The sequence below is a fragment of the Cephus cinctus genome, unplaced genomic scaffold (assembly GCF_000341935.2).
Source record: "Cephus cinctus unplaced genomic scaffold, Ccin1 Ccin1_scaffold0564, whole genome shotgun sequence".
Lineage (NCBI taxonomy): Eukaryota > Metazoa > Arthropoda > Insecta > Hymenoptera > Cephidae > Cephus > Cephus cinctus.
In genome coordinates, this window is record NW_014333216.1 from 171,908 (window position 1) to 196,040 (window position 24,133).

Genomic DNA, 24,133 nt, shown 5'->3' on the forward strand with positions numbered 1-24,133 from the left:
TGATTAATTTTCTTGTATACCATTTATCTTTAATGTACAATTGACCTTGAATTAAAAATACAATAAAATGGATGATTTTATACCCACTCGTGGTGCACAATTGAAGAAAAATGCCAGTATGAATTTTGTTTCTGTAACATACAAAGCTCCGAAAAAGAAGTCTAAACCTGCTGAGATTCCTGTCGAAGGGATAAATTCTGACAGGAGTCCAAAAGATACAGTGGGAAACAGCAAGGAGGACAGAATAGCTGAAGCAAGAAAGAAACAAGAAATAGAAATGAAGAGAGCAAGATATGATGTTATCAAATTTGGAATGTCTGGTTTCGAGAAGGCAAAAGCCCATAAAGCAAAGATTGCCCTGGCTATTGAACTAGGAGCAAAACCACCAAGGAAGAGAAAGAGAAACTATAAGGAATTAAAAGTAGAGAGGCAGAAGCTGAAGGAGGAAGAGAAAACTAAGGAACCAGCATCAGGTCTCAGTAGAAGTTTGAAGAAACATAGAGTTCCACGCACCAGAAAGAAAGACAATGATATTCTAGGTGTATATGGAAAAGTACAAAAAAAAGATATGTCATCGAAAAGGAAATAAAATCAATCACCAACAGAACAAAAATTATTTAAGTTATTTCATTGCTTTTTCATGTCATTACAACATTAATCAGCTATTGCTAACAATAACATTCTCTGTATATTGTATACTATACGAAGAATAACGAGTAATAAAATAATATTTTTGTATATTCGATCCGTTTTGGGCCAGCCTTGAGCGTCAACAGGTCCGTACATCGGTATACTCGTGTCAACGTAATTATAAAATAAGTAAGGTTGCACGGTCCCCGACGCCACAATGGAATGATTCGGCGTCGAGCGAGCCGTCGTTGATCGGTTGACAAATTCAGTCATAGGCGGCGGCGGTTGGTGCCACCTCAAGTAGCATTTGGAGAAACGCATTTACTCCTTCTGCAAAAAAAGAAAAACATTCTCCCGCTTATATTCCAAGTATCACGAAATCACTGAACATCCAGAACTATTCTCCATTCCTGTACTTACCCATGAATTTCGGTACATATCCGTACTTTACAAATGGGAGGTAGAAAAGCATGCCCGCTGAAATAAATCCCGCAGCATACAAGTACTCGATTTGAGGCTTGTCAATGATTGGAGCCACTATCAGGTACGCAGAGATACCGAGCACCAGTACGGGTATCACCAACGGACATTTATAGGGTCGAGGATGATTGGGTCTAGTCCTTCGCATAACCAGAAGGGCGAGCATGGCGCCGCCATAAAAGATCCAAGCGGTAAAAGAGAAGAAATCTATTAGCGAGTCAATGCTGCCAGAGACGACCATTGTACCTGGTGAAAAAAATGTACAAGGTTAAGTATTTGTAATTGATAGACACATTTTATAAAAAGGAGATTGAAGAAAGAGAGTATATACCTGCTACAAGAGAATGGAAGATCAGTCCCGGTGCCGGCGTGAACCGCCTTACATGCACGTAACTTAGACAATCCAGAAGGTGACCTTCTCTGGAAGCAGCAAAACAGAGGCGACCTGCAGCAAACAGAGTTCCATTCGCCGAACCGAAAGTGCTAACGGCCACCGACAAGGGCATCAGCCACGCCATAACGCCCAGTATACGATTTCCAAATGTCTGGAAGTAAAAAGTAAATTGATATAGCCTATGCAAGCGTGGACAATATTATGTTAGATTGATCGTATGACCTACCACTGCAACAGCCTCACTTTCTATCATTTCAGATGGGGACATAACGGCCAAGTACGAAACGTTGATGAGAGCGTAGCAGAGAGTAACAAGTGGTATCCCAATCATGATGGAGCGTGGTAAATTCTTGGATGGATCCTTGATCTCCTCAGTGACATAATTCAGATTGTTCCATCCATCGTAAGCCCAGAGGCCAGTGTAAAATGCGGTAGCGAGTCTGCCAATATTGACAGTGTTATCGCTACCATCAATAGTTTTAAAAGCATCCTGAAGATGCTGTGTGTTTCCCTGTATCAATTTGTACGAACCACCAGCAATTACGACAAGTATTGCAATCAGTTTAGCCGCAGTGAAAGCATTCTGGACGCCAGTTGCCAGGTTGACGCTGTAACAATTCACCAGGAGTATCAGCACTATAGCAAGGAGAGCAACCAGCTTGACAACCTCCTGCGGTGGATCGCAGTCCGCCATGAAAGCCTCGACGGCGTACTGAGCAAATGAGAGACAGATTATTGCCATCTGCGAGGGCTTCAGTACCAGGGTCGAGACCCAGGAGAAGAGGAATGCCGGTGGGGCGCCAAAGGCATCCATGAAGTAGGCGTACTCAGCACCGCTACTGGTATTCATGGTACCTAGTTCGGCGTAAGCCAGCGCGCCGCAGAGGCTCAAAATTCCGCATGCCGTCCATACCAGGAAGCTGACACCTATGCTGCCCGTTCTCACTAGGAGTCCTGACGGCGAGACGAAGATACCCGATCCGATCATTGTACCGACGATTAGAGCCACCCCACTGACGAGTCCCACCCGTCTCTTGAGGTGAACAGGGTTGTTCTCCTCTGGGTCCGTCCCCTCCAACCCTCCGATCCCTCCACCCCCGTCTTCGTCATCCCCCAGACCTCCAGGAAGGCCTTCTTCCCGTAGTTGCGTTCTGGCTTCCCACCCTCTGTTCCTGACGACTGTTGCCCCCGTATCTCCTCTTTCTGCCAACCACGTTCCTCCGTTTCCCTGTTGAAGAAGCTGCGGCTGACTTCCATTACCCGTCTGCGGATCATGTCCTGCGGCAGCTGCAATCACACGTAGCCAACTTAGTTTTCACTAGATTCATATTACTAGTTCACTTTTCAAACAATATGTCCGAGTATTCACTGTTGGTTCAGTTCTATCAAGCGCAATGAGGACTTCAAAATATCCATTTTATTCTTGGAATGATTCCAACTTGCGTGTTTACCTACACTAATAACATATTATCTCGAAATATAAATGAAGCACTCTATTACTTTCTCAGATATTTTCTGAACACACCTGTTCCATTGTAGAAATTAGTTGCTCTAGTATTAGGATTATATTTCATTCATTAACTATTGAATTCTTGATAATGTCTTTGTGCATTCATTATTTTTACAATCTAAGCACTACTGTCAAACAATACACTTTGGAACTATCAGAATGTATAATTAAAACATTGTCTGAATTAGATCCCGGGAATCAATGAAAACCAATTACCGCTGAGCATCTATATAGACCGTGAATATTATTAGATCAACAGCAGGCACCACAAAACGTAAAATAACGCACCAAGGATATAACAATATTGAAGAAATGATTCTGTGCCCCGCGGTAAGGATAAAAAGTCACGATCCTTCCTTATCCGACAAGTAGGTATCCACGAATACCCGCGCGCTTCTATAAAAAGAAACTCATAAAAGAACTACTGCCCTTTCCTTCTTTTTCCCCCCAATCTTTGAGAATGGTAAACCTCTCCACCGTTCTACCTCACCCAGAAATCCAATCTCCTATCTTTAACTTCAGCCGGACGTGGAGCGAAGTCGTATGGATACCTACCAATCCATATCCGACGGGTACAAAAAAGTAAATGAAAAGCTAAATAAGAATCCCAAACAGTCTCTAGTAACTTCATATTTCGGATATAGCAATATATGTATAGTCAATTAATGGTAATAGAGCCAAAGTGAACCCAATTATAATATTCATGACTACATGTCCTAAATTAAACCCGATAAGCCTTATAAGTTTTCACCCCGTGCCTCCTAGTATAATTTCAAACAAAGTAATAACACAGAGCCGATTGTATATATATGCATCGGGCATACAATAATATATAACCAGTGTTGTATAATTACTCGAGCGCTGTGGACACGCGGTAAATAAGTTGGTCAGCTTGTGTCGCATCCCTATGGAGACACTGGTCGTGAGAGACTAAAAGATGTCCTGCCGATACTCAAGCTCCCGCGCAGAATAAGGTTGTCCCGTTGGTATACGCATTATAATATGAAGTCGTTGGTACCGGAATAGCCAATGGGCCGTGAGCCAAAAAATGTCTCGTGACCACCGAATTCCCCTTAAACCCAGCGCCTTCAGCGAAATGACGTTACCACTAAAACCGCATGGCAAATTTCTTCATTTCCGATAACAGTACGGCCGTTTATGGCTCCTGACATTCCTTAAGAAAAACTTGGGGTTGAAGGGTAAAAAGTCGTCGTTACGGGTCGTACGAATGTCTCAAGGTGACCTTCAGTCAGCCATTTTATCGATCTCATCGTGAAACCTAGTGCTCACGTGATCTCGAGTATTTCCGCCATGTATACATCCTAGTTTAGACGTTTTATGGTATTGATGAACTTTGTAAAAGTAGGTACTTCTGATATTTCCTTCTTTGAAGATTCTACAAGCCTTGGTACCTCTTCTCGCCGCATCCAACAGGGTGGCTGCGACGCATCATATTTTGTCAGGTGGTCAAAGATAATTTCGTAAGGCTTAAATTGCGATTGCAGCGCTCTCGAGCGGATGCCGGGTCTATTATCTTTTCTACGTACTTGGATAGTCTCTCCATTTTTCTCTCTATGCTGTTTAAACGCAACCCTTTGGGAGAGTCTAGGGATGCATTGGATCGATTGGGAATCCCCCGTGGATTCACTAGTGACTACCATATGTCCCTAGGATGCAATGACGCCAATGATGCACTGTTACGTCTGGTATTCGATGGGCGATGATTTGTATTTGTACTGTTGCCAGAAATTTTTTCGTAAACATTTTCGTCGCTGATGCAAGGATGTCTGGATGCTTAGTGTCATCCACGACGTATCAAAACAGGTGTTTTTCCCTCTCTTATTTAAGAATTAATTTTTTTATGTAAATTAAACCTATCCACTTTTATCGATCTGTTGTATACGTAACGTTCCCATAATGCATGAGTTTATCATATTATACTTCGATGGGACATGTATGTACATTGTGAACTGTAATTCCCAGAAGTGATGCCACAAGATTGATCCTATGTCGATGACGAATGAATTAAAAGACGCAAGGCGTCGCGGACTTGTATTACAACTTATTATCTACCGTCGCAGTGACCTAATTGCGTTCAATCTCACTCGTGCGGAACGCACACTTTTATTAACCTCTACAAATTCGAAAGGTTTAACCGGAAAGAAATGCGTGTCTAATTTCCCTGATATATATATGTACCGGATATTTGTCTTTACCAAGTTTATAAATACGAGAGCGTTCTTGTCGATCTCGTTGTATTATAAGAATAGACAGAGAACAAGGGTTACCATAATGATCGCCAAATACGAAGATTTCATGAGAGTATTTGAGTGCACGACGCTAAGCGCCTCTTTTTTTTCTCTACTTAAAGCAACGCAAATAGCCTGCCGTCTATTTATAAAATTATTATACGACACATTCATTTTTAAAAATCCATCGTCAATATACCTATAGCATAAAGAATGAGAAATGCGATATCAAGAATTTAATACGAAACGAGCGTGCTATGTCATGTGGTTGTAATTGATATTCATTACATGAGAATAAAATTAGGTAGTGGCAGATAAATCAAATTGAGCACAGTTGGCGCCAACTTTATACAAGATATATTTAAATCGGTATCGTTCACAAAATTTTAGTTTTAATATTCACTATTAACGAAAAAGATATTTTTGGCCAATGGATATAATTATTTTATTGTTGTTATTCAATTTAATTCTGGATTCATTATCGTGTATATAGAATCTGTTGCAAAGTATTTTCAGAATACACTGTGACGCGTTTAAACCGTTATCCTCCTGTTCGTTCGTAGGATGACGCAATCCTCGTAACTTCAAACGCGCTTCTTCTGTTGCATAAGCAAAGGTACTTTAGTTACACGTAAAGTTATTGCAAATTATATACCTTTTATGACAGTGATGACGGCCTTCTTACTGGAAGCAAATATTGCGTTGAAGATATATATGTGTTTTTATCTCTATACGGGGAATCCCCGACTTATAAGATTTGAGTACATGTTATAATGCTTTTAATCGACTTATTGTCTGTTACTCGATCCGATGCTTAACTGAAAAATATTTCTCGACGTGTCCCACGCATGCTGGATTATTATACCTCATTAATGGAATCGAGGACATTTTAATTTCATCAATTTAAAAGAAATTTTTCACAATTAAGGAATTTACGTTTCTATTAGATCGCGCGGGGTTTACTTGTATCGTAACAGGGTTATTCTCTGTCTCTGTGAATACGTATAATTAGACTGAGAGTCTAGACGACGACACGGGACACGCACGTCTTGGCACACACGTGCTTCTCTCTGTTGCACGAGTGACATACAACAGGTTTGTCGTCAAATTCTCAAATCTTTCATCGCAAATAAACCGACGAAAAAAAGCAGACGTAGAAATAATACTAAAATAAAGAAAAACATACTGTTAAGGACATTTGCCAGAAACATCAAATGTGATGTTCATGCGAAATTTTAGTGCCAAAAAAAATGGTTAATTTTGTTTAGTTCCAAGCATGAGAAAATAATGTATAATTATACCAAATTTTTTTGTTACTTACCTCGTTTGAAGGGCGCGACAGGCATGACTCAAGGAAGGACCGATAAGAAGGGCGGATTGTGAAACCGCCTCTCATGACACTTTGACGACTTTTCAATGCTACCACTGCCTTCCTATCTATCTACTGTCGCTTCAATTCTCACTGTGGAAGGTCAATTTTCCAATAATTATTTTTGACCTTCGATATCTTTCCAAGCGACGGCGAAGGCTCCTTCTTCGCTGTATGGATCAGGTATTCTTCACAATTGGTATTTCCTAGTTGAAAAAGATGCGTGTATATTTAATACAGGAATGAACGATACACACATACCGAGGACTGGCGGTGAACTGGGCGTACGGAGAGCTACTAGGAGCGAACGTGTCGGCGTCGGCGTCGGCGCCCGGCGTCGCTCGATATCGTTCCTACTATTGGACCCTTTCCTCGACGCAGTGCCTGTCCCCTGTTAAATCGGCTTCCCTTATCGAATCCTAGATATATTGTAGATCTATTTCCATTTACTTGGATCAATCCTGTCATGAAAAATCAATATCAATTTTCTTTTTCATTTAGGCAAAAAATTTCCGCTAGATTATTAAACAGATTCTTTAATCTGTTATTGCGAAAGGTGATGGTTACACGAATGTATTTTTTTATTAACAAAAAAAGAGATTTTGAAACTTTTTTTGATAATAAAAATATATATATGCATGTTCTCAAGGTGTTCACCGATCGAACGTGGCTCCTGACACGTACGCTGGTGTTAGCTTAGAATCTTAGCATTGCTTATTATGTCACATATTTTTCCAAAGATTTATTAAGATACGTGCAGCAGACAAAGAAGCAAGAAAAAGTAATTATTAATGTTCTGGTAATCGAATTTTTACATTTGAATACACAGTGGCGTTTTTAAATTTTCAATATTTTAACGTCAACGCTCTAATACGTGTCGTAAGTTGTATTTGGTTGTAAGATTGAAAATAATGGCTAAGATCATGTAGTGAGTGCACAGAATCGTTGATCTAAATTCCAATCGATTTTACGCACGTGTCTGTCTCCATTCGAGTCACGATGTGTCCAGACGAGCTGCAGTCCGAGAGCGACGAGTTCAATTGCTTTTGATTGTAACCACATTCACTGTTAACTTAGCCAACTTTCTGCTACCATCGAGAAAACGGCGATTGTTTATATGAAAATTGAGTGTTATAATTTGCCGAACAATTATCGGGTCACCCCTTATAAAATTAATCGATAGAAACCAATGACGACGTATAGAGGTGATGAATGGATATGAAATTATGATGAATTAAGAATGAAATTGAAATTATTTTTTTGCTAATGAAAATTCTGAGAATTCATCCAGTTTGACCTGATCTTTATTTAAGGGTTTGTTTGTACTAATTGTACGTTTTTGCAACTGTTTTTGACTAAATTGTTTACTTGACGTATTTCTCTTTTTTACCGTTCAAATTGACTTCACTCCGACTCGATTGATGAGATGTTCTCTCGTATAGAAAAAAAGTCTTAGAAATATGGTGACGCGCATGCGCACGTTTGTCTGACAGCTAATCGTATTTCTACTTTCTTGCCACTCGGCGAATTCCTTATAGTACAGAGTCGGGTGGATTGCGGCATGAGGAATTAATACGCAACGACATGATCATAATGTTTCATGATTCTGAGCGACGCTATCGCATTATATTTCACAATGTGACGACTATTCGTTTAGCCAATTGCGATAGCGAGAAACAGTTGAGCGAGCACGTCGCATTAATTTTTTTTATTAGCCGACTATATTGTGTTACACACTATTAACGAGATATACATTATTTGATTAGCATTGATTTAAAACTCTTGTAAAATAGCCAATTCAATGACTACACTTGTATAAATATTCTTGGTGGAAAAATTGACCTGCTAAATGTAATTCTTGATAAGTAAAAAAGAAAATTCTTTTTTATTGATTTAAATTCAACTGTATTCCTTTCCTTTGGTAGTACAGTGACAGTACTGCCAACTGAATTCATGGTATAACGTGCTCATTGGTCTCTGTATGTATACGGTTCGTATATACGAATCGCAATTGACAGCCCTGCATTTGTACAAGGTATACTTATATGTGGAGTTTATAATTTGCGTCACTCGCTTTGTTTAATCGTATCTAATGCCGGGAGTTTTATCTTATTTATAACAATTATGACTGGTTTTATTCGTTATCGAAGCAGTGTCCGAATATCGCGTTTCGTTCTACTTTCTATGATGAGTCGTTCTTGAAGACTCATGAATTTTTAATCGTTCGATATGCTAATTGCAAAGTATATTTACTTTTTTAATAAAAACGCATATGTTTCCTCTTAAGTGAGTCATTATTCGCAGTAACGTATGCTTTATTACGAATGACAAATCTAAATATTTGCAAAAAGCTTTTTTTCAAGCGTATGTCAATACAACTTATGATGTGCTTAGTCAATGGACAATTAGGTAGTTTCATGAATGTTTTTTTTAATTCATGAAAGAGAAAGACTCACGAGTAATGCCACCTGTAGGATTTTAAAATAAACGGATTCTGTCTTGAGATTGGAAGGAGATGTAAATTAAATCGATTTATTTCTCCATGCATAGATAGTATTATAATATTATATATATAAATATAATACACTGATAGATCATTTGTTTATATTTGTAAATGCTAGGCCAACTGATTATGCGCGGGAATACACCTGAATCGTCAAAAATAATTACAATAGTGTAGAATACACAATAATTCAAAACAGTCAATTGTATGACAATTCACCTCCGACAGGTAGTAACAATCAAAAAGTATAAAAGTTTTTCAAGGAATGCTTTTTTTTAATGTGCATTGATGAAGTAACGGTAAACGAGGGTCGCGAGCACACCTAGTGCAACTGGAATCAGCCAGGATCTCCAAGAACCACTGCAATTGCCAATCATCATGAGACCACGCAGCAGCTATCATTTATATACAAAATTTTAATGCTCATGCCACCTATGGATTGGATCTGACCAATAGTTAAAATCAATATTGTATGACATTGGTAACAGAGAAATACCAAACCTCATATCAAATATTGATCTTAGATATTATTGTTGTCTTAATCCAAAATAAAATTATGTGCAGGAATTGAAGGAATGTAATTTGAAAATGGAAAAAGCAAAAAATTAAAGGGATGAACAAATAACAATAAGAATGGATTATGAATAACCATGGTAGAATACAAGTTGTCATCCATATTAATGCAGCAAGACTACTACGTTAGTGTGTTAAAGATAGTAGAAAAATAACCTACTTCTAATCAATACTCATGCAAAATCATTAGCTGATAGGTATGTAAAAAAAATATTATACCTTGAGTTATCTCCGCTAGAACCATCATTTGACCATTCCTTGTTTTTCTTTTCATCCTGCGTTCTATCAGCCTGAAATTCATAATAGATATATACTGATAAAATGCAGGTAAACTGTACATTACTTGTTCTATGTTATGTCACCTAATTTATGAGTTATATCTGAGTAGTACTAAACAGCAATACAGCAATCATAGAAGATAAAGAGAATTTCATGATTTATTGGTTTCTAAAACCATTAATTTTACACAAAATAGATAAGAATAATCATTGGCTTACAAGAAACATACGTAGGCAAACTATAGCAATTGATTAAAAAATGATAAAAAAATGCCCAATCAGTTAAATAGCCTTATCCAAAGATTGTATAAAATATTGTAACTAAAGTACCTCTTTGAAAGTAGACTGCCTCAAAAAAATACTTACCTCCACAAGTTTTCCGACCTTGTACGGTTTCATCATATTCCTAGCATCAGTGGAATGTCCTACATCTTCAAATGCTTCGGTAGCATCCTTCCCAGCCTGCTCTAGAAGTACTTCCTCGCCACCAGGATGCTAAAAAAAATTAGATTTCTCACAATCCTGCATAATTTTCAACTAGCTAATCCAAATTAAAAAATAATCAAAGGTCTACATCTTAGATACACAACATCATTACCTCGTGAGGTTAATTAGTATTATAAGGAAGATTTTTCCTAGATGCGATGAAAAAAACAAAATTCCCTCTCAAAAAAGAGACAAAATACTAAGAGGTTTATTACAGAAACTGCAGGTGGCTAGGTAGTGCTCTATTATAATTCACATGGTGAAATCAAATATAAAATATGGTTTTTACCTCATTAAGAAATGCAGTCACGTTGTAAACTTTATTATGGATAATGATCCAAGTCTCTGTATTGCTGTTACGTTCTGCAACTTCTGCCCGAGTAAAAAGCTTGGTACCAGCAGTATCAGCAGCAGAAGATGAATCCTTGGTCGCCATTTTTTCCGATGAATACTGACAATATAAAATTGTTTTACGATAATGCTCTTTAAATCACCTAATCGATTACCAGTGACTTTCAAAGTACTTAAAAGTGTCCAACAATCGAGGTACGACAATACCTCCTAGTTAGACCGATTATCACGTACTAATGCAGTAAATGAATGTCGACTGTTTCCCACTGTTGTGCAAACTGAGTTGTGTTCCACAATGACTTTTTTACAAAATTAGATATATTCTTCTTTATCTTGCCATTACAGCACAGTATAGCAATGAAAAAGAACAGAATGGTATCAGAGTACAACTCGAAACGTTTTGGAACACAGTCCTACTAGTTGATACGTGGATCACACGGACAGCGCATGTGCCAGCGTAGGAATGAAAAAATTCTGAGGCAGATAATTTTTTATCGAGGCATAAATCTATTTGCGGGCACTTATGTGTCATTGAATAAGTTCACTAGTTTTTTAAAATGATTATCCAACTTTCCGTGTGGATTTTTAATGCGCGATTATCACCTAATAGAGTATAATTTTTTCATTCCTAGGAACTTTTGTATATGTATACATATACACATTATGTTTGACAGCGGGAAGCTCACATTGCCTCCTCGCACCTCCGAGAATATAGCTAAGTAACAATGATTACAAGTATGCGTACCTTGAATACCTTATAAAGATATTTCAGATCTGAAAATAGTTATCATGATTTAGAGAAAAGGAAAAGGTGGAAGTTAAAATTACATTCTATATTGTAAAGTTTCCGGAATAGCCGTTACGGGTGTATGGAATGTGTAATTTATAAATTGATGAGGTTATAAGTTTTATACTGTTCCGAGATCATTAAAGAAATGAGAAATTAATGGCGATATTTTTATTCAAGTGTACATATATTATTTGAAACCAAGTAAAAATGAAGATAATAATTTTGCTTCTGAATTTGTGTATTCTGCTAATCCATGGTGTAGAATGTATATTGCCGCTCATACCAATCGGTGTTGGTTTTACCGGTGCTGGGATTGCAGGATATTCATACTTGAAATGTCGTATATTTGAATGCTGCGATGAAAAGTCTGTACCAGCTGATTTAACATGTAAGTGAACACCGTTCTTTTTCCATTGTAATCGTTATTTTCGTGTCAAGATCAGTAGATTTATTGTTACAATCTGTTGCCTTATAGTGCTCAATAAATTGCTTACGGAGCAACTTTATGGACAACAAATTGCTCATGAGACTGTACTGAATGCCTTACGTGGACATTTCCACAATCATGAACCTCCAAAACCACTTGCCCTAAGTTTTCATGGGTTGTCTGGGAGCGGTAAAAACTATGTGGTATCTATGATTGCAAAAGCACTTTATCAGAAAGGTGAACAGAGTGAACATTATCATTTCTTCAATGGACGTATTGATTTTCCATTGGAGCGTAAAGTTCAGGAATACAGGGTAATTGAAAATATCAAATTCTTCTATATATAAGACAAATTGGAGTGCTAAATTGAGACTAATAAGTATGTTTAATTGATACAGGAGCAGTTACTTCAACATATCACAGAAGCTTTAAATAAATGTGATAAATCACTATTTGTCTTTGACGAAGTGGATAAAATGCCTGAAGGGCTATTAAATGTACTAGTACCTTTGCTGGACTATCAGACCACAAGAAAGGGTGTTAATAGGAACAAAGCAATATACGTGTTTCTATCAAATACTGGTAGCGTACAAATAGTGAAACGGCTACTGGAGCTCTGGGAAGCTGGTAAGAGGCGCGAGAGCATGACATTACAGGACTTTGAAAATTTGATAGCCATTGGCGCCTTCAATGAGAGAGGTGGTTTTCATAAGAGTGATACGATAGAAACTAGTGTGATTGACCACTATGTACCATTTCTGCCTCTTGAAGAAGTACACGTTATACGTTGTGTGGAATTTGCCTTTAAAAAACGAGGTGTGACTCCCACAAGTGAAATGGTAGATGAAATTATGACACATGTCACATACGGCCCCGAACCTCACAAGCTCTACTCGAAGGCTGGCTGTAAACGGTTAGAACAAAAGGTTGCCAGTTTAGTGTATCGAAAGAAGAAGCGTGAAGTTGAAACAAAAGTATGATAAATATTAACTATCTATTTAGAATGTGGCATGTAATTTTGATGATAGAGTACATCAAGTTTTAAAACCATGCAAGGTACAACTGTCATAAATGAATGAAAAGAAAACAGCTGTACTGATTTGTATAACGACTCGTTGAACAGCGAGTTTTATTAATAATTCTTATTGGCACGATTGGAGAACACGTCTAAGAAGTTAAAAATGTTATAGATGCTTTTTATACTAATAATAAAGAGCCTACGCTCGTGTGTGCGTAAACGCTTAAACGATTGTTGTACGTATATACGCACAGATAAATGCACACGAAAAAATATATATATTTATATATGTATATTTATAATCGTAAATGGTACCACATCTCAGTGCAAAAGAGCGGATGGCTTTGCGTGAATGTGACGAACGAGTAGGAACGCGAAGAGGGATAAAACGCGTGAGGATGCATTTAACTAAATAATATAATTTTATACAATATGGCGGAGAGGAGTTATCTTATGCAAGTCATGGCTCCAGCTCGCAAGATATGTGATTATGACAAATCCGTCGTGATTGCACGATAACCGAGAGATAACCTTCACGAATTAATCTAACGTGAAAGCCATTGGCTACTGCATCGAGAGATGATAGATACGATAATTTAACGGCCATAAACATCAATATCGAACAATCTTATTCCTCCTCGACGTATTTCTTGGGAAAGAATCCAACTTGGTCGCCTATTTTCCCCTTCCACCAGCCCCTGGCATCACCTTCCTTGCTGAGGACGACAACACGACATCCGCGACGTAGACTCAGCTGATTACGTTCGCCTCCATGGAAGTCGAAGAGCGCCTTGGCCAGGACTCGCCTGAAGGGCCACAGCAGCCGCTGGTCCAGCCTCTCAAAATTCTCGGATAAGGATGTCCTCTCGTAGTACTCAATGAGCTCGACGACACTCTTGAAGAAGCGTGACTCGCTCAGGTAGTATAGATCGGCGCCATCCACATCGCGTTTGAACACCCTTATGTGTTTTACCGCACCATCCGCTCTGTGAGAAATGAATCTCACGTTTGTTAGTTCGACGAAGACTAGCTATTGAACTATATTACTTTTAATCTTAACGATTCACTTACTTGATACTTAAAGCATAGTTCGTCTCATTATTCAGTCTAGGCTGTCCAGCTGGTCTTACTCGTAGCATGTAAGTCCCGTCTTCTCGAGGTTCTAATCTGTGAGCCGCCGCATCCCTGCCCATTTCACCCACGAACCATAGCTTCGTTGAGAGTGCTTGTTCGCATGGTAATGGCGGAGGTGGTGGTGGAGGTGGCGGCGGAGGTGGTGGAGCTGGCATGCAATAACCGGAATTGGAAATGCATTGCTTGTGCACAGCGAGTCTGCAGACGTCGCACCTGTAGCCCTGTGATTAAAAAGATGATTACCTAATTTTTGTGCGGACTTTATATAATTGTAAGTAGCACACAGAATATTTTTAAGTGACTTTTTATAATAAAATTTAATTAAAGTATACACTACCTGGAATATTCGTCCTTTGAGAAACTTGCCACAGCGCTGACAACTTCTAGCAGTGTCAAAAGTAGTCAGTCGAAATTTGTGAGTTGTGCTGTGACACGCGGCTGGATTAACATTGTCCATAGCATCTTGCAAGGCCTTTATCCACGTCTGTTTTTGCTCGTCAGTACGTGCATACAGTGTGTACGCAGTGTACTCTTGCTTATGTACAAGTAACCACTGATAAGACCAACGTGAATCTTTACCAAGACTGCGTCTTCCTATACGATCTTCCAGACGATAATCGTCTAACCTAAGTGTCTCCCTGTAGCAATACTGATCCCCTTTACCGGCTTTACAGACCAGTACTGCTTGCTCAAATACAAATGCATAGCGTGCCTTAATTTTTTGATCTCCATGAGCTTTGACCTTCAACAGGAAACATCAAGTATGTTATATAAAATCATAAAGATATCATTGATATATGTATACAAAAGAAATCTTCTAGTACCCTCAATTCACCATCCCTGAGCAAACGTCCAAAATCTTTAAGTTGGGTGTCCTCGGTCACGTCCCAGTCGACAATGGATGCCTGGATGTCCTTTATAATATCTAGGGTGTCAGAATCGCGCTTAACTTCATTTATATATTGGGCAACGTCGACCATAGCTTCACGAGCTTTAGAGAGTCGACGCCGATCCTCTACCCACTCTCGTGGTGTTTCCTCCACTAATTTATCAAGTAGCAAATGATACTTTAGTATCCTTTGCATTGGCACAGAAAGTATGTCGCGAAGCTTGAATTTTCCATTATTAGCTTTCTGTTGGCACCTCTGTAAAAGTATAATTAATTATTTTAATTTTTATGCATTGTTAGATCAATTGGTGGCATAAGGGATAAGAATACGTACAATGACTTCCTGATTGAGCACCTCGTTACGCGCACAGGCTTCCTGGAGTGCATTTTGGGCTATGGTCAAATTGGCACAATAGTCCCCGTAAATGAGAAACTTTTCCCTCCAGTCAAGGAATACCTGAGCTAGGGCACTTCCGTTATGAGCTTCACGCAGCTGACTATGGAACCCGACATGGATCTCTGAGAGTTCCTTTATCCCAAAGAAAATCCTGGCGGATTCTTCTGGTCTTAAAAGTGATCCCAGTGGCCTGGCAAAGTGTCTAAGTAAACTGGTCAGCACGTCTGAATAATTTCGTTCTGTTTCTACTAGTTCTTGTACGACGTATTCTCTCTTATCACCACCAGAAATCACACCACCCTGTATACATTTTGAATATAGTTTTATATTGTCTAGATACAATTTTGTACGTGTAGAATATACGAGTATATATGTATATGTAGAACTGAGTAATAATAAAATATTACCTTCAGTTTCGATTGATGTCAATATTATACATTTTTTTGAAATTCATAACATATATGTGAATATTTGGCATCTACTAAATGCTACGCGATAGTTTAATCGACTTGTATAACTAAAAGCTTCTGATTACGTGCAAATGTTCTAATGTCTAGTTCAATAAAATAAAGAATATCTATCATTGACAACACTCATGCGCCTGACGTTTTTGAAATAAATAAAAGACTTAAAACAGAAATGACTTTCCCGTGGAAAATTATTTCCTACGTATAAAACGAGGAACTGAAAAAAATAAAGAAAGAACAACCTGTGCCGCAGTAGGAGGAGGTGGCTGGTGCAGGCTACATAGATCCTGGTAGATCTCTTCGCTCTGAGCGTGACTGCAGAAGGCTCCGTAGCCATCCTCTTCGCCGACAGGATCTTCGCTATCCCCATCATCACCTGCCTCATCACCTTCTCTCCTCCGAAACCTTCTGCGTCGGCCCTCGTCCTCACGCCTTTTGCACGGGAACACAACAAGCCGCCATGCACTATCTATTAGCCGCTAAAGTAGCTTACAAATAGGCAAACTTAAATTACAAACACTATATTGCCATTGACACATGTCTTTAGCATGAAAAAAAAACTCAGTGGTAACACGCAACGCAGAGGTTATTTTGTCAGAAACATCGTATTTTGATGAAAAAAGTGCCAAAAATAATTACTTTTTTAGACTTGTAATTAGTATTGATATAATATTAAGAAAACGATTTCGCTTTGGCATTTTTTCCAGTGGAACCACTCTTTTATTAACAGGGTACCAAAACGACATATACCTCCTCTGGAGAAGGCCAGTCGTGTTGAGGGGTAGTCGAAAAGCAGAGTAATTCCTGATAAACTTGGGACTCACCTAGGTCCACACCCCTAGGTTTTATGGTAAACGCCACCACTGCTGCCATGGGGCTAAACCCATTAAGAGAAGTTACTCGAAACCTGGTCTTTCATTGTTGTGCCAAAAAGATTGCACCATAGTGAAGTAGTTTGTTAAGTGTATTTTGTGTCTGATAAAATGAATTATGTGAGTTTCTACTTGGACTAGATGTTTTCTTCTCTTTGCGTAAACTCTTTACTATATGACTTTATGTATGGTTAACAGAGAAAACTTCAGCTATAAGTAATGTGAAAAGATGAAATTATTTAAGATGACTCACCCTGCACCTGCACTTTGTAAATCTTTGTAAATGTCTTCTTGAGAACGACCACGACCCACGGAGAAACCACTGCAATAAATATGGCTTATTAGAGTGTATCAAGCTAGGCAGTAGGGATGGGTAGATGCATTGGATTGCATAGTGCTGTATAATATTAAAATGATGTATTTACAGAATGCCTTTGCGCCTCAACCGTGGACAATTGGAAAGAGCTGAAAGTGTGCACAGCACGCGATGAAAATTGGACAGGTCGAACAGCATGGAAGGTTCGAAGAGCTCTGAATCTGATAGGCCAAAAATGGATGAGCAAACTGATAAAAAGACCTTGATATTGCGCAGGCACAGAAACTGTGCCATTTGGGGCTTCTGATTTACATCTTTCATATCCACGCATCCTGGATCTACCGTGTTTAATAGATTACACAGTAGCACTCCATCCCGCAGTGTATAAGCCAGGTCTACTGCAGTAGCAGTAGGCCAATTGGCTCGATGGTCTGCACGTAGTGCTCCACACCGTGTCAGCCATCTTGCACATTCGTGCCATCCTGTTTCAGTATCAGTCCCTCCATCTATTCCACTCATATTGACTGTTTATCCCTTTTACAGATTACAACTCTTTCACAATAACTGTGAAAAAAGATTTATATAAACCTGATGTGTGCAGCATGAGGTCCTATATTACTTGCGCTACTTTTCAGTTAGTTTTGTAAAATCTGAAAATATAAAAATGACCACAAATTAAATAATTATTCCTATAAATTACCCAAAATTCTTCCAAGCAAACCACTGTTACACATATCTCACAGCATATTAAATAGAACCCAGCAATATAATTAAAAAAAAAAAATGTATAAATCCTATTTATTCAAGAACAAAACTATTTTTAATTCAAACTGAATCCAAAATACTATTTCATTATTATCAAAGAACTTAATATGAATCATAGTATCTACAGAACAGACATCCTGTTTCAGACTTACATAGTAGGTGCTGGCCACCCTCTCTGTCAGTACCCAAAAAGGTTACGCCACTCCGTTCCTAATCAATGTTAACCCCATCGTGATACTAGTGCACGCGTTCAAAACAGTACCAAGCAGACTCTACCAATTGTAAAGCTACTTCATTAAAAATGCCATATCTCAACTAGCATTTTTCCTCTATCACGAATCCCTACTATCTCATTGTCGTAATATTATGACGTCTTGGTTCCTCAGTACACGCCATTTTAATATCGTACTGCAGTAGGAAACCAGACTGTACTGTATACCTATATACAGACTATAGTGCAGCCATGATACAGCCGATTTCTAGGTGGCACTGGGTGTATTCCTCTATCCCTGTGCAGTATGGAAAAAAAAAGAGAAACACCATAAGTATAGGACAAGAATCAGTAAATCTAAGTGATCCCACCAGATCGTAAATCATCGATCCATAAAGCTGACCTTTTAAACTTGCGCTTCTTCCTTGAACCGTAACCAATTTACGTCCGCGCGCGATTGCGTAGAACAGATTGGCATTGATTGAATGAGCGCTGATGAACGCTAAAACTATTATTACATATCCAGACTTTACGCGTCTTCTGAAGTACAGTATGATTCACTATGTCCGTGTTCGCTTTTAAGTAGGACTTTTCTTGTAATGAAATATCAAAAATAATCTTAGTACTATTTCTATAATACCACTAGGTAATTCTGTTCTACGTGTAACAAAAAATTGGATTAATTTTTTACATTTTAAATAGTGTTATATATATTCGGGTACTAGTATTAAAGTATATGTGTTAATTGCTGTATTTTTCAATCACTACTAATTAGCACGTTCTACGGGAAACCAGTTCAGTTTCTTGCGGGCATGGTAGGCAAAAGGATATGGTGATTTAATAAGTTTATCTCGAAAAACGTTGAATTTTATTCGAAATATATTTGTAATAATAATATTCTGAAAAATGTATATACGTGATCGACTGTCTGCGTGTTTTATAATTTTTGTATATATCATAATACTTAGTGCGCCAGGTAAAAGTTTAGAGTGTCGCGACGACAATAACAAACCCATCGACTGGTAAAAATTTTAAACTTTTTCTCTTAATTATAGTAAAAATAAAAAAATTATTAAATTTATTATAATTTATTTAATTAATTCCAGGTACGTCGCTTATAAGATACCGAAGATGTCCGATAGCAGCAACCCTTTGATAAGACAAGGTGTCGCGTATCTATATATGACAAGCGATTCTTCATCGTCTGGCTGGCAATTGTCTTCAAAGGATATAAGTTCAAAGGACTCTATTGCTGGTTATACGCTATCGCCACTTTATAAAAATGTACGTAAATTGACGATATAGAGTTTTACACAATTTTCAAATTATCCGCTATATAATATAAGAAATGATTATTAACCGTTAAGGAATTTTCCATTGTCTGTTATAATGAATTTTATTTAATTGAATCTCTGTAGGAAAACAGCTCGGATTTATGGATACTTTACAACGATCAGCCACCAAACAAAGCTCCAGCAACAAAATATGGTCACACCAAAGGAGTCGTTATGGTCAGTAGCAAACAGGGATTTTGGCTGATCCATAGCGTCCCTTTATTTCCATCTGTTCCTAAGGACGGCGTAGATCTTTCTAAAAGCTCTGGAAAATCCGAAATGGACATTCCTTCTGAAGGGAAATACGATTATCCTACATCCGGAAAGCATTTCGGACAGACTTTCTTATGTATATCTATGAATAAGGATCAGTTTGATGTTGTCGGACAGCAACTGATGTACAATCAGATTGTACCTTATCGTATTAATCTACCGGAAACATTGAAAAAACAGTACAGTGTGTTGGCTGATGCAGCAAGAAAGAAGAGGATTAAGAACCCTCCTTATAATCACAAAGTCTCAATCAAGAGTTTAGAGGAAATTGAATTTTTGTCATTCGCCAAGAGCGATAAATGGCAGAAAGGTGAGCTGCACGCTTTTAAATGTGTGTTATTAAGTCTGAAGGTTTTATGGTAAAACTATATTTCTAGATCTTTATGATGATTTCTTGGCGCCACAACTGGGCGTTGATTTATTGACGGAAACGTGGTTGAATGGCCGGGGTAAATTACCGTCAGAATGTAATGGATCGAAGTAATTATAATTCCCATTATATTAGTGTAATGTATCTTGTACAATTCATGTACAGATGTCTTTTAACAATATCTGTTCCTTTTCAGAGTCATGAACGTAAAATCGGTGATTTTAGAGAAGGCCAATGTAAATTTTAAAAGCAGCCACGATCATTCAAAATGGGCTGTATCCAATAATAATAAAAAGAATCATAATTGGATATGCATTGGCGATGTTAACAGAGCAGTGAGTAATTAATTTTTAAATAATGTTTGTTAACAATTTGAGTACACTGTGAGCTCTTTATTCAACAGGACACACAATTCAATAGAGGAGGCGGTGCTGTGTGCTTCAATTCTCTGAACGTCTGGCGAACATATCGTGGTTCTGTAAATGACATAGAGCCATGTCCTAAGAAAAAATTTAGTTTAATAAATTGGGTTAAATCTTGGTTTTGATATCTTGGTGCGAAGTCTATATTGAACATTAATTTGTTTAAACTATAAACCGGTCATCAGATATTAGACATATATTTGTGAATTAACCTATAATACTCTTTTTTATAGGGATCAATAATGTAAGATGACAATAATAAAATATTAGATAATAGATATAATTATATTGTTAAAAAAAATAAATGATAATCAATCTTTACAAATATGATCGATTTTTCAAATTGTAAATTTAGTATTATATTTCGTTGCTAGATGGTACTAGTGTCGATTAGACAATTTCTTCGCAAATTATCCTTTAACCCAATTTACTAGATAATTGACAATGTTATGTATATATAAACTTACCACTCACGATCATATTCGTGTAATTAAGCTATGTACTATTCATTTAAGCACTTTGTAATTCGCATTGTTGAGGCGAAGCTTTCAAATTCCCGGGTTTGACTTTGACAGCCATAGAGACATGGACATGGACGTGGCCAGTTTTCAGAAATGATGGCGTCGAGCGATGCGTTCGAAGGAAGGTTTGGCAATACTTGCCGACTTTGCCTTAAGCAAGAGGGAATTATGTCCTCTCTGTTCGAGGCAACAAGTCCAGAGGATGATAGCATGTTTTTGGTACAAAAAGTAACGTCCATCGCGCCGGTTCAGGTGAGTGTGGTCGCGTTCGCATTTCCTCGTTTTCTCTAAACGCATCTCCGCTTGATAGCTGAATTAACGCATCCATTTGGATGCGTTTGAACGTAAAAAAGTCCCGCGTTTGAATCAGTTCTTTACAGAAAGAATGCAGAAAATTGTAGGAAGTAAGAAAGCTTATTATCTTGTCTTGATCATATGCACCTTCGTGAAACTCATACATGTTCTGATATCAATTGTGATTGGTAATGTATCTTTTAATGTTATAGATCGAACGAGACGATGGATTACCGGAGTGGATATGTCTCAGTTGTCAACAACAGGTGGAAAAGTTGTACAATTTTCGTATTCTTGTTGAAATCTCGGATCGCACCCTGCGCTCCTGTTTACAAAGTTCACAGACTTCTTTTCAGGATGGAAAGATTAAGCTTGAAAGTCTTAACAATGAGAATGTTATAGAATATAAAGAGTTCTCGATGGACAGTAATATGCTGGACAGCGATGTTGATCTTTCACAAGTTAATGCTATATTTGTACAAACGGAAGATGGTATTCAGGTATAAAAAAAGATAGGTTTGAGAATCTCTTTATGGATTTTTTTGATTTTTGCTATATTGTACTTAGGTGTGGAAGATATGTAAGGTCAGTGGACAGGAAGATGAAGAAGGTGAAGAAATATCAGGAGTTGTTGAAGAAAATTTAGGCGGCAGTAATGCTCCGGAATGTCCTAAGGAAGTGAGCGACTCTGAAATTGATGATTTACAGGGAATTCAGCGTTTTTTAAAGAAAGAAAAAATGAATGTCGAAGATCTTCAGACCCAAGTGAAACAAATATTTACTTGTCAATATTGTGACAGTTTATTTCTTACAAGTGATGATCTTGTGGAGCATTTGGAGATACATGAACAAGAAACTGAGAATGCAGAATGTAATGATACTAATAATGATATGAGCTGTCAGTTATGCCTTAAGCCGTTTCAATCATTATCAGAATTAAAGGTACATATCTCAGAACACTTCTTAAATGGTCGTACAAAATCTGAATCAAACGCACAGCAAGACTTGAATGAAAATAACACATCACATCCAACTCTCATCGCTGTTGACAGTATAAGAGAAAATGAAATAACCGATGATAACGAAGCTCGTAATCGTTTATTCATATGCATTGACTGTCATGAAGTATTTCCTCAAGAGGAAGATTTCCTGTTTCATCGGAATAAGCACTTAACTACTTCAGGAAAGGCATTTAAGTGCAAATACTGTGCCAAATTATTTTCTCGAATCAGTTCAAAACATTATCATGAGCAAACTCACTCTGGAGGAAAAAAGTATATATGCGTAGTATGTGGAAAATGTTTTTCAAAGAAGACCGAATTAAAATACCATGAAGGTACTCACGTGAATACACCATCGATATGTACAGTTTGCAATAAGCACTTCCTAAACGTGCAATCATTCAAGATGCATATGAAGAGGCATATACTCGGCAGTCGATACAATTGCCAAACATGTGGCAAAAGTTATTACACCAATGCAGAGCTTTCGAGACATCTTCAAAAACACTCAGGCAAGCGTCGGTATCCCTGTCACTTATGTGAGATGTCGTTTCTCTCTCAGCCAGAATTAAACAGACATTTAAAATATCATAATGGTGAGAAGAAGTTTAAGTGTAAAATATGCGCCAAGTCTTACTTTGAGTCTGGTCACTTGAAAGTTCACCAAAGGGTTCACACTGGTGAAAAACCTTTTGTATGTACGGTGTGTAATAAGGCCTTCATCACCAAGTCAAAGCTTGTAAGGCATGCGAAGATTCACTCTAAAGAGCAGATTATTGTCTGTGATATATTTCCAATACAGGAAAAGGAGGGTGAGACTGTACCAATATTTTCTAACATCGGTACATAAGTAGACTTTAAATTACAGAATTATTTGTATTCATTAGATGAATCCTTCATGTAGATGATACAAAATGTTAGAAATTCTTTAAAAATAGATTAAAATGAAATCACACTTGTATGTATGTTTGTATATTGCTGTGTAACAGGATTCACTGGGAAATTATAAATGGTGGAGTTTAAATGATATTCTATATCAAATATCGGAGTGTACATGATGTATGTCAAACATCGGATGGGAGGATTTTATAAAAATGTTTGTCAAATGTCACCGTGGTTTCACGCTACTGTGATTTTGTATGCACTGTAATAAATTATCAGCATATATTGTTATTCAGTCTCTCTGAATTACGTCACGTCCGTTTATTACAAAAATGACCATGGACATTTATTCATAAACCGGTATCGAGGTAATAGACAGTCTCCACTCGTGCGACAGTTTTATCTATTACGAAGTAATTCAAATAAAAGGGAGCAAAACACAGCGAGTTGGAAATAACACAGATAAATATATAAATTCATTTCCGGCGGATACGAAGCACGTCAATCTATCCAAATACATGAATACTAAACCTATGCATTATTAAAATTCAAAAAGATTGATATTAGCTCCGTTATTTCTTGTACATCCTACATTTTCCCCAGCGGTAATTTGCAATATTTATGCGTTGGAGCATTAAAAATTTCAGCTTGTCGCGCTGCCGACCAATTAAAAAGAAATTTATATGAACGCCAGGATTGTTGGCAGAGCTTGAATTACGTGACACTAATTAGCAACGGCATCTGTACAGAATTGGATCATCCATTTCAGCTCATAGTGTTAACAAATAGAGCAATCAATAGGTAACAGAAAGGTCAGAAAAATGTTGCATAGTCTACCCCGATATCCGAGATAAATGTTAATATAGGTTCTACTATCCTGGATAATTTTTAGAATTAAATTTTAAAAAAATCTGTACGTCACCATTT

At 37.7% G+C, this 24,133-nt stretch overlaps 7 protein-coding genes across 18 annotated transcripts; 4 read left to right on the plus strand and 3 right to left on the minus strand.

The window, feature by feature from the left end:
• Window positions 1-16: 16 nt before the first annotated feature.
• LOC107268479 (uncharacterized protein C1orf131 homolog) lies at window positions 17-743 on the plus strand. The gene has a single exon (XM_015741287.2). It carries the CDS (start codon window positions 68-70, stop codon window positions 587-589), a length of 522 nt encoding a protein of 173 aa, XP_015596773.1. The 5' UTR covers window positions 17-67; the 3' UTR covers window positions 590-743.
• LOC107268474 (b(0,+)-type amino acid transporter 1) lies at window positions 612-8,294 on the minus strand. 2 transcript variants are annotated; one of them, XM_015741281.2, is made up of 6 exons: window positions 7,608-8,294; window positions 6,585-7,093; window positions 1,731-2,791; window positions 1,442-1,655; window positions 1,051-1,356; window positions 612-960 (listed from the first exon to the last, which is right to left on the minus strand). In XM_015741281.2, exons 2-6 carry the CDS (start codon window positions 6,607-6,609, stop codon window positions 896-898), a joined length of 1,671 nt encoding a protein of 556 aa, XP_015596767.1. In that variant the 5' UTR covers window positions 6,610-7,093; window positions 7,608-8,294; the 3' UTR covers window positions 612-895. The 2 variants fall into 2 exon arrangements, with proteins under 2 accessions (XP_015596767.1, XP_015596766.1); XM_015741280.2 differs by lacking the exons at window positions 6,585-7,093; window positions 7,608-8,294 and adding an exon at window positions 3,869-5,353.
• LOC107268481 (cytochrome b5) lies at window positions 2,664-11,230 on the minus strand. 6 transcript variants are annotated; one of them, XM_025085752.1, is made up of 5 exons: window positions 10,997-11,230; window positions 10,762-10,923; window positions 10,353-10,481; window positions 9,928-9,998; window positions 9,149-9,495 (listed from the first exon to the last, which is right to left on the minus strand). In XM_025085752.1, exons 2-5 carry the CDS (start codon window positions 10,906-10,908, stop codon window positions 9,411-9,413), a joined length of 432 nt encoding a protein of 143 aa, XP_024941520.1. In that variant the 5' UTR covers window positions 10,909-10,923; window positions 10,997-11,230; the 3' UTR covers window positions 9,149-9,410. The 6 variants fall into 6 exon arrangements, with proteins under 6 accessions (XP_024941521.1, XP_024941520.1, XP_015596779.1 ...); XM_015741293.2 differs by having other exon boundaries at window positions 11,058-11,229; XM_015741292.2 differs by having other exon boundaries at window positions 11,031-11,229.
• A 159-nt stretch (window positions 11,231-11,389) lies between these two features.
• Window positions 11,390-13,286, plus strand: LOC107268476 (torsin-1A). Its single transcript, XM_015741284.2, has 3 exons — window positions 11,390-12,001; window positions 12,089-12,354; window positions 12,439-13,286. Exons 1-3 carry the CDS (start codon window positions 11,821-11,823, stop codon window positions 13,018-13,020), a joined length of 1,029 nt encoding a protein of 342 aa, XP_015596770.1. The 5' UTR covers window positions 11,390-11,820; the 3' UTR covers window positions 13,021-13,286.
• LOC107268471 (protein vav) lies at window positions 13,137-18,586 on the minus strand. Of its 5 annotated transcripts, XM_015741275.2 has the most exons (11): window positions 18,513-18,586; window positions 18,051-18,407; window positions 17,243-17,783; window positions 17,071-17,139; window positions 16,696-16,822; window positions 16,188-16,424; window positions 15,416-15,778; window positions 15,017-15,337; window positions 14,530-14,934; window positions 14,130-14,413; window positions 13,137-14,044 (listed from the first exon to the last, which is right to left on the minus strand). In XM_015741275.2, exons 3-11 carry the CDS (start codon window positions 17,650-17,652, stop codon window positions 13,687-13,689), a joined length of 2,574 nt encoding a protein of 857 aa, XP_015596761.1. In that variant the 5' UTR covers window positions 17,653-17,783; window positions 18,051-18,407; window positions 18,513-18,586; the 3' UTR covers window positions 13,137-13,686. The 5 variants fall into 5 exon arrangements, with proteins under 5 accessions (XP_015596761.1, XP_015596764.1, XP_015596762.1 ...); XM_015741278.2 differs by lacking the exons at window positions 18,051-18,407; window positions 18,513-18,586 and having other exon boundaries at window positions 17,243-17,354; window positions 17,446-17,609; XM_015741276.2 differs by lacking the exons at window positions 16,696-16,822; window positions 18,513-18,586 and having other exon boundaries at window positions 16,188-16,377.
• Window positions 18,415-20,791, plus strand: LOC107268475 (plancitoxin-1). Its single transcript, XM_015741283.2, has 6 exons — window positions 18,415-19,131; window positions 19,216-19,393; window positions 19,528-20,026; window positions 20,094-20,196; window positions 20,283-20,421; window positions 20,490-20,791. Exons 1-6 carry the CDS (start codon window positions 19,016-19,018, stop codon window positions 20,631-20,633), a joined length of 1,179 nt encoding a protein of 392 aa, XP_015596769.1. The 5' UTR covers window positions 18,415-19,015; the 3' UTR covers window positions 20,634-20,791.
• A 144-nt stretch (window positions 20,792-20,935) lies between these two features.
• LOC107268473 (gastrula zinc finger protein XlCGF57.1) lies at window positions 20,936-23,772 on the plus strand. Of its 2 annotated transcripts, none has more exons than XM_015741279.2 (3): window positions 20,936-21,281; window positions 21,536-21,823; window positions 21,891-23,772. In XM_015741279.2, exons 1-3 carry the CDS (start codon window positions 21,123-21,125, stop codon window positions 23,172-23,174), a joined length of 1,731 nt encoding a protein of 576 aa, XP_015596765.1. In that variant the 5' UTR covers window positions 20,936-21,122; the 3' UTR covers window positions 23,175-23,772. The 2 variants fall into 2 exon arrangements, with proteins under 2 accessions (XP_015596765.1, XP_024941518.1); XM_025085750.1 differs by having other exon boundaries at window positions 20,936-21,257.
• Window positions 23,773-24,133: the final 361 nt, after the last annotated feature.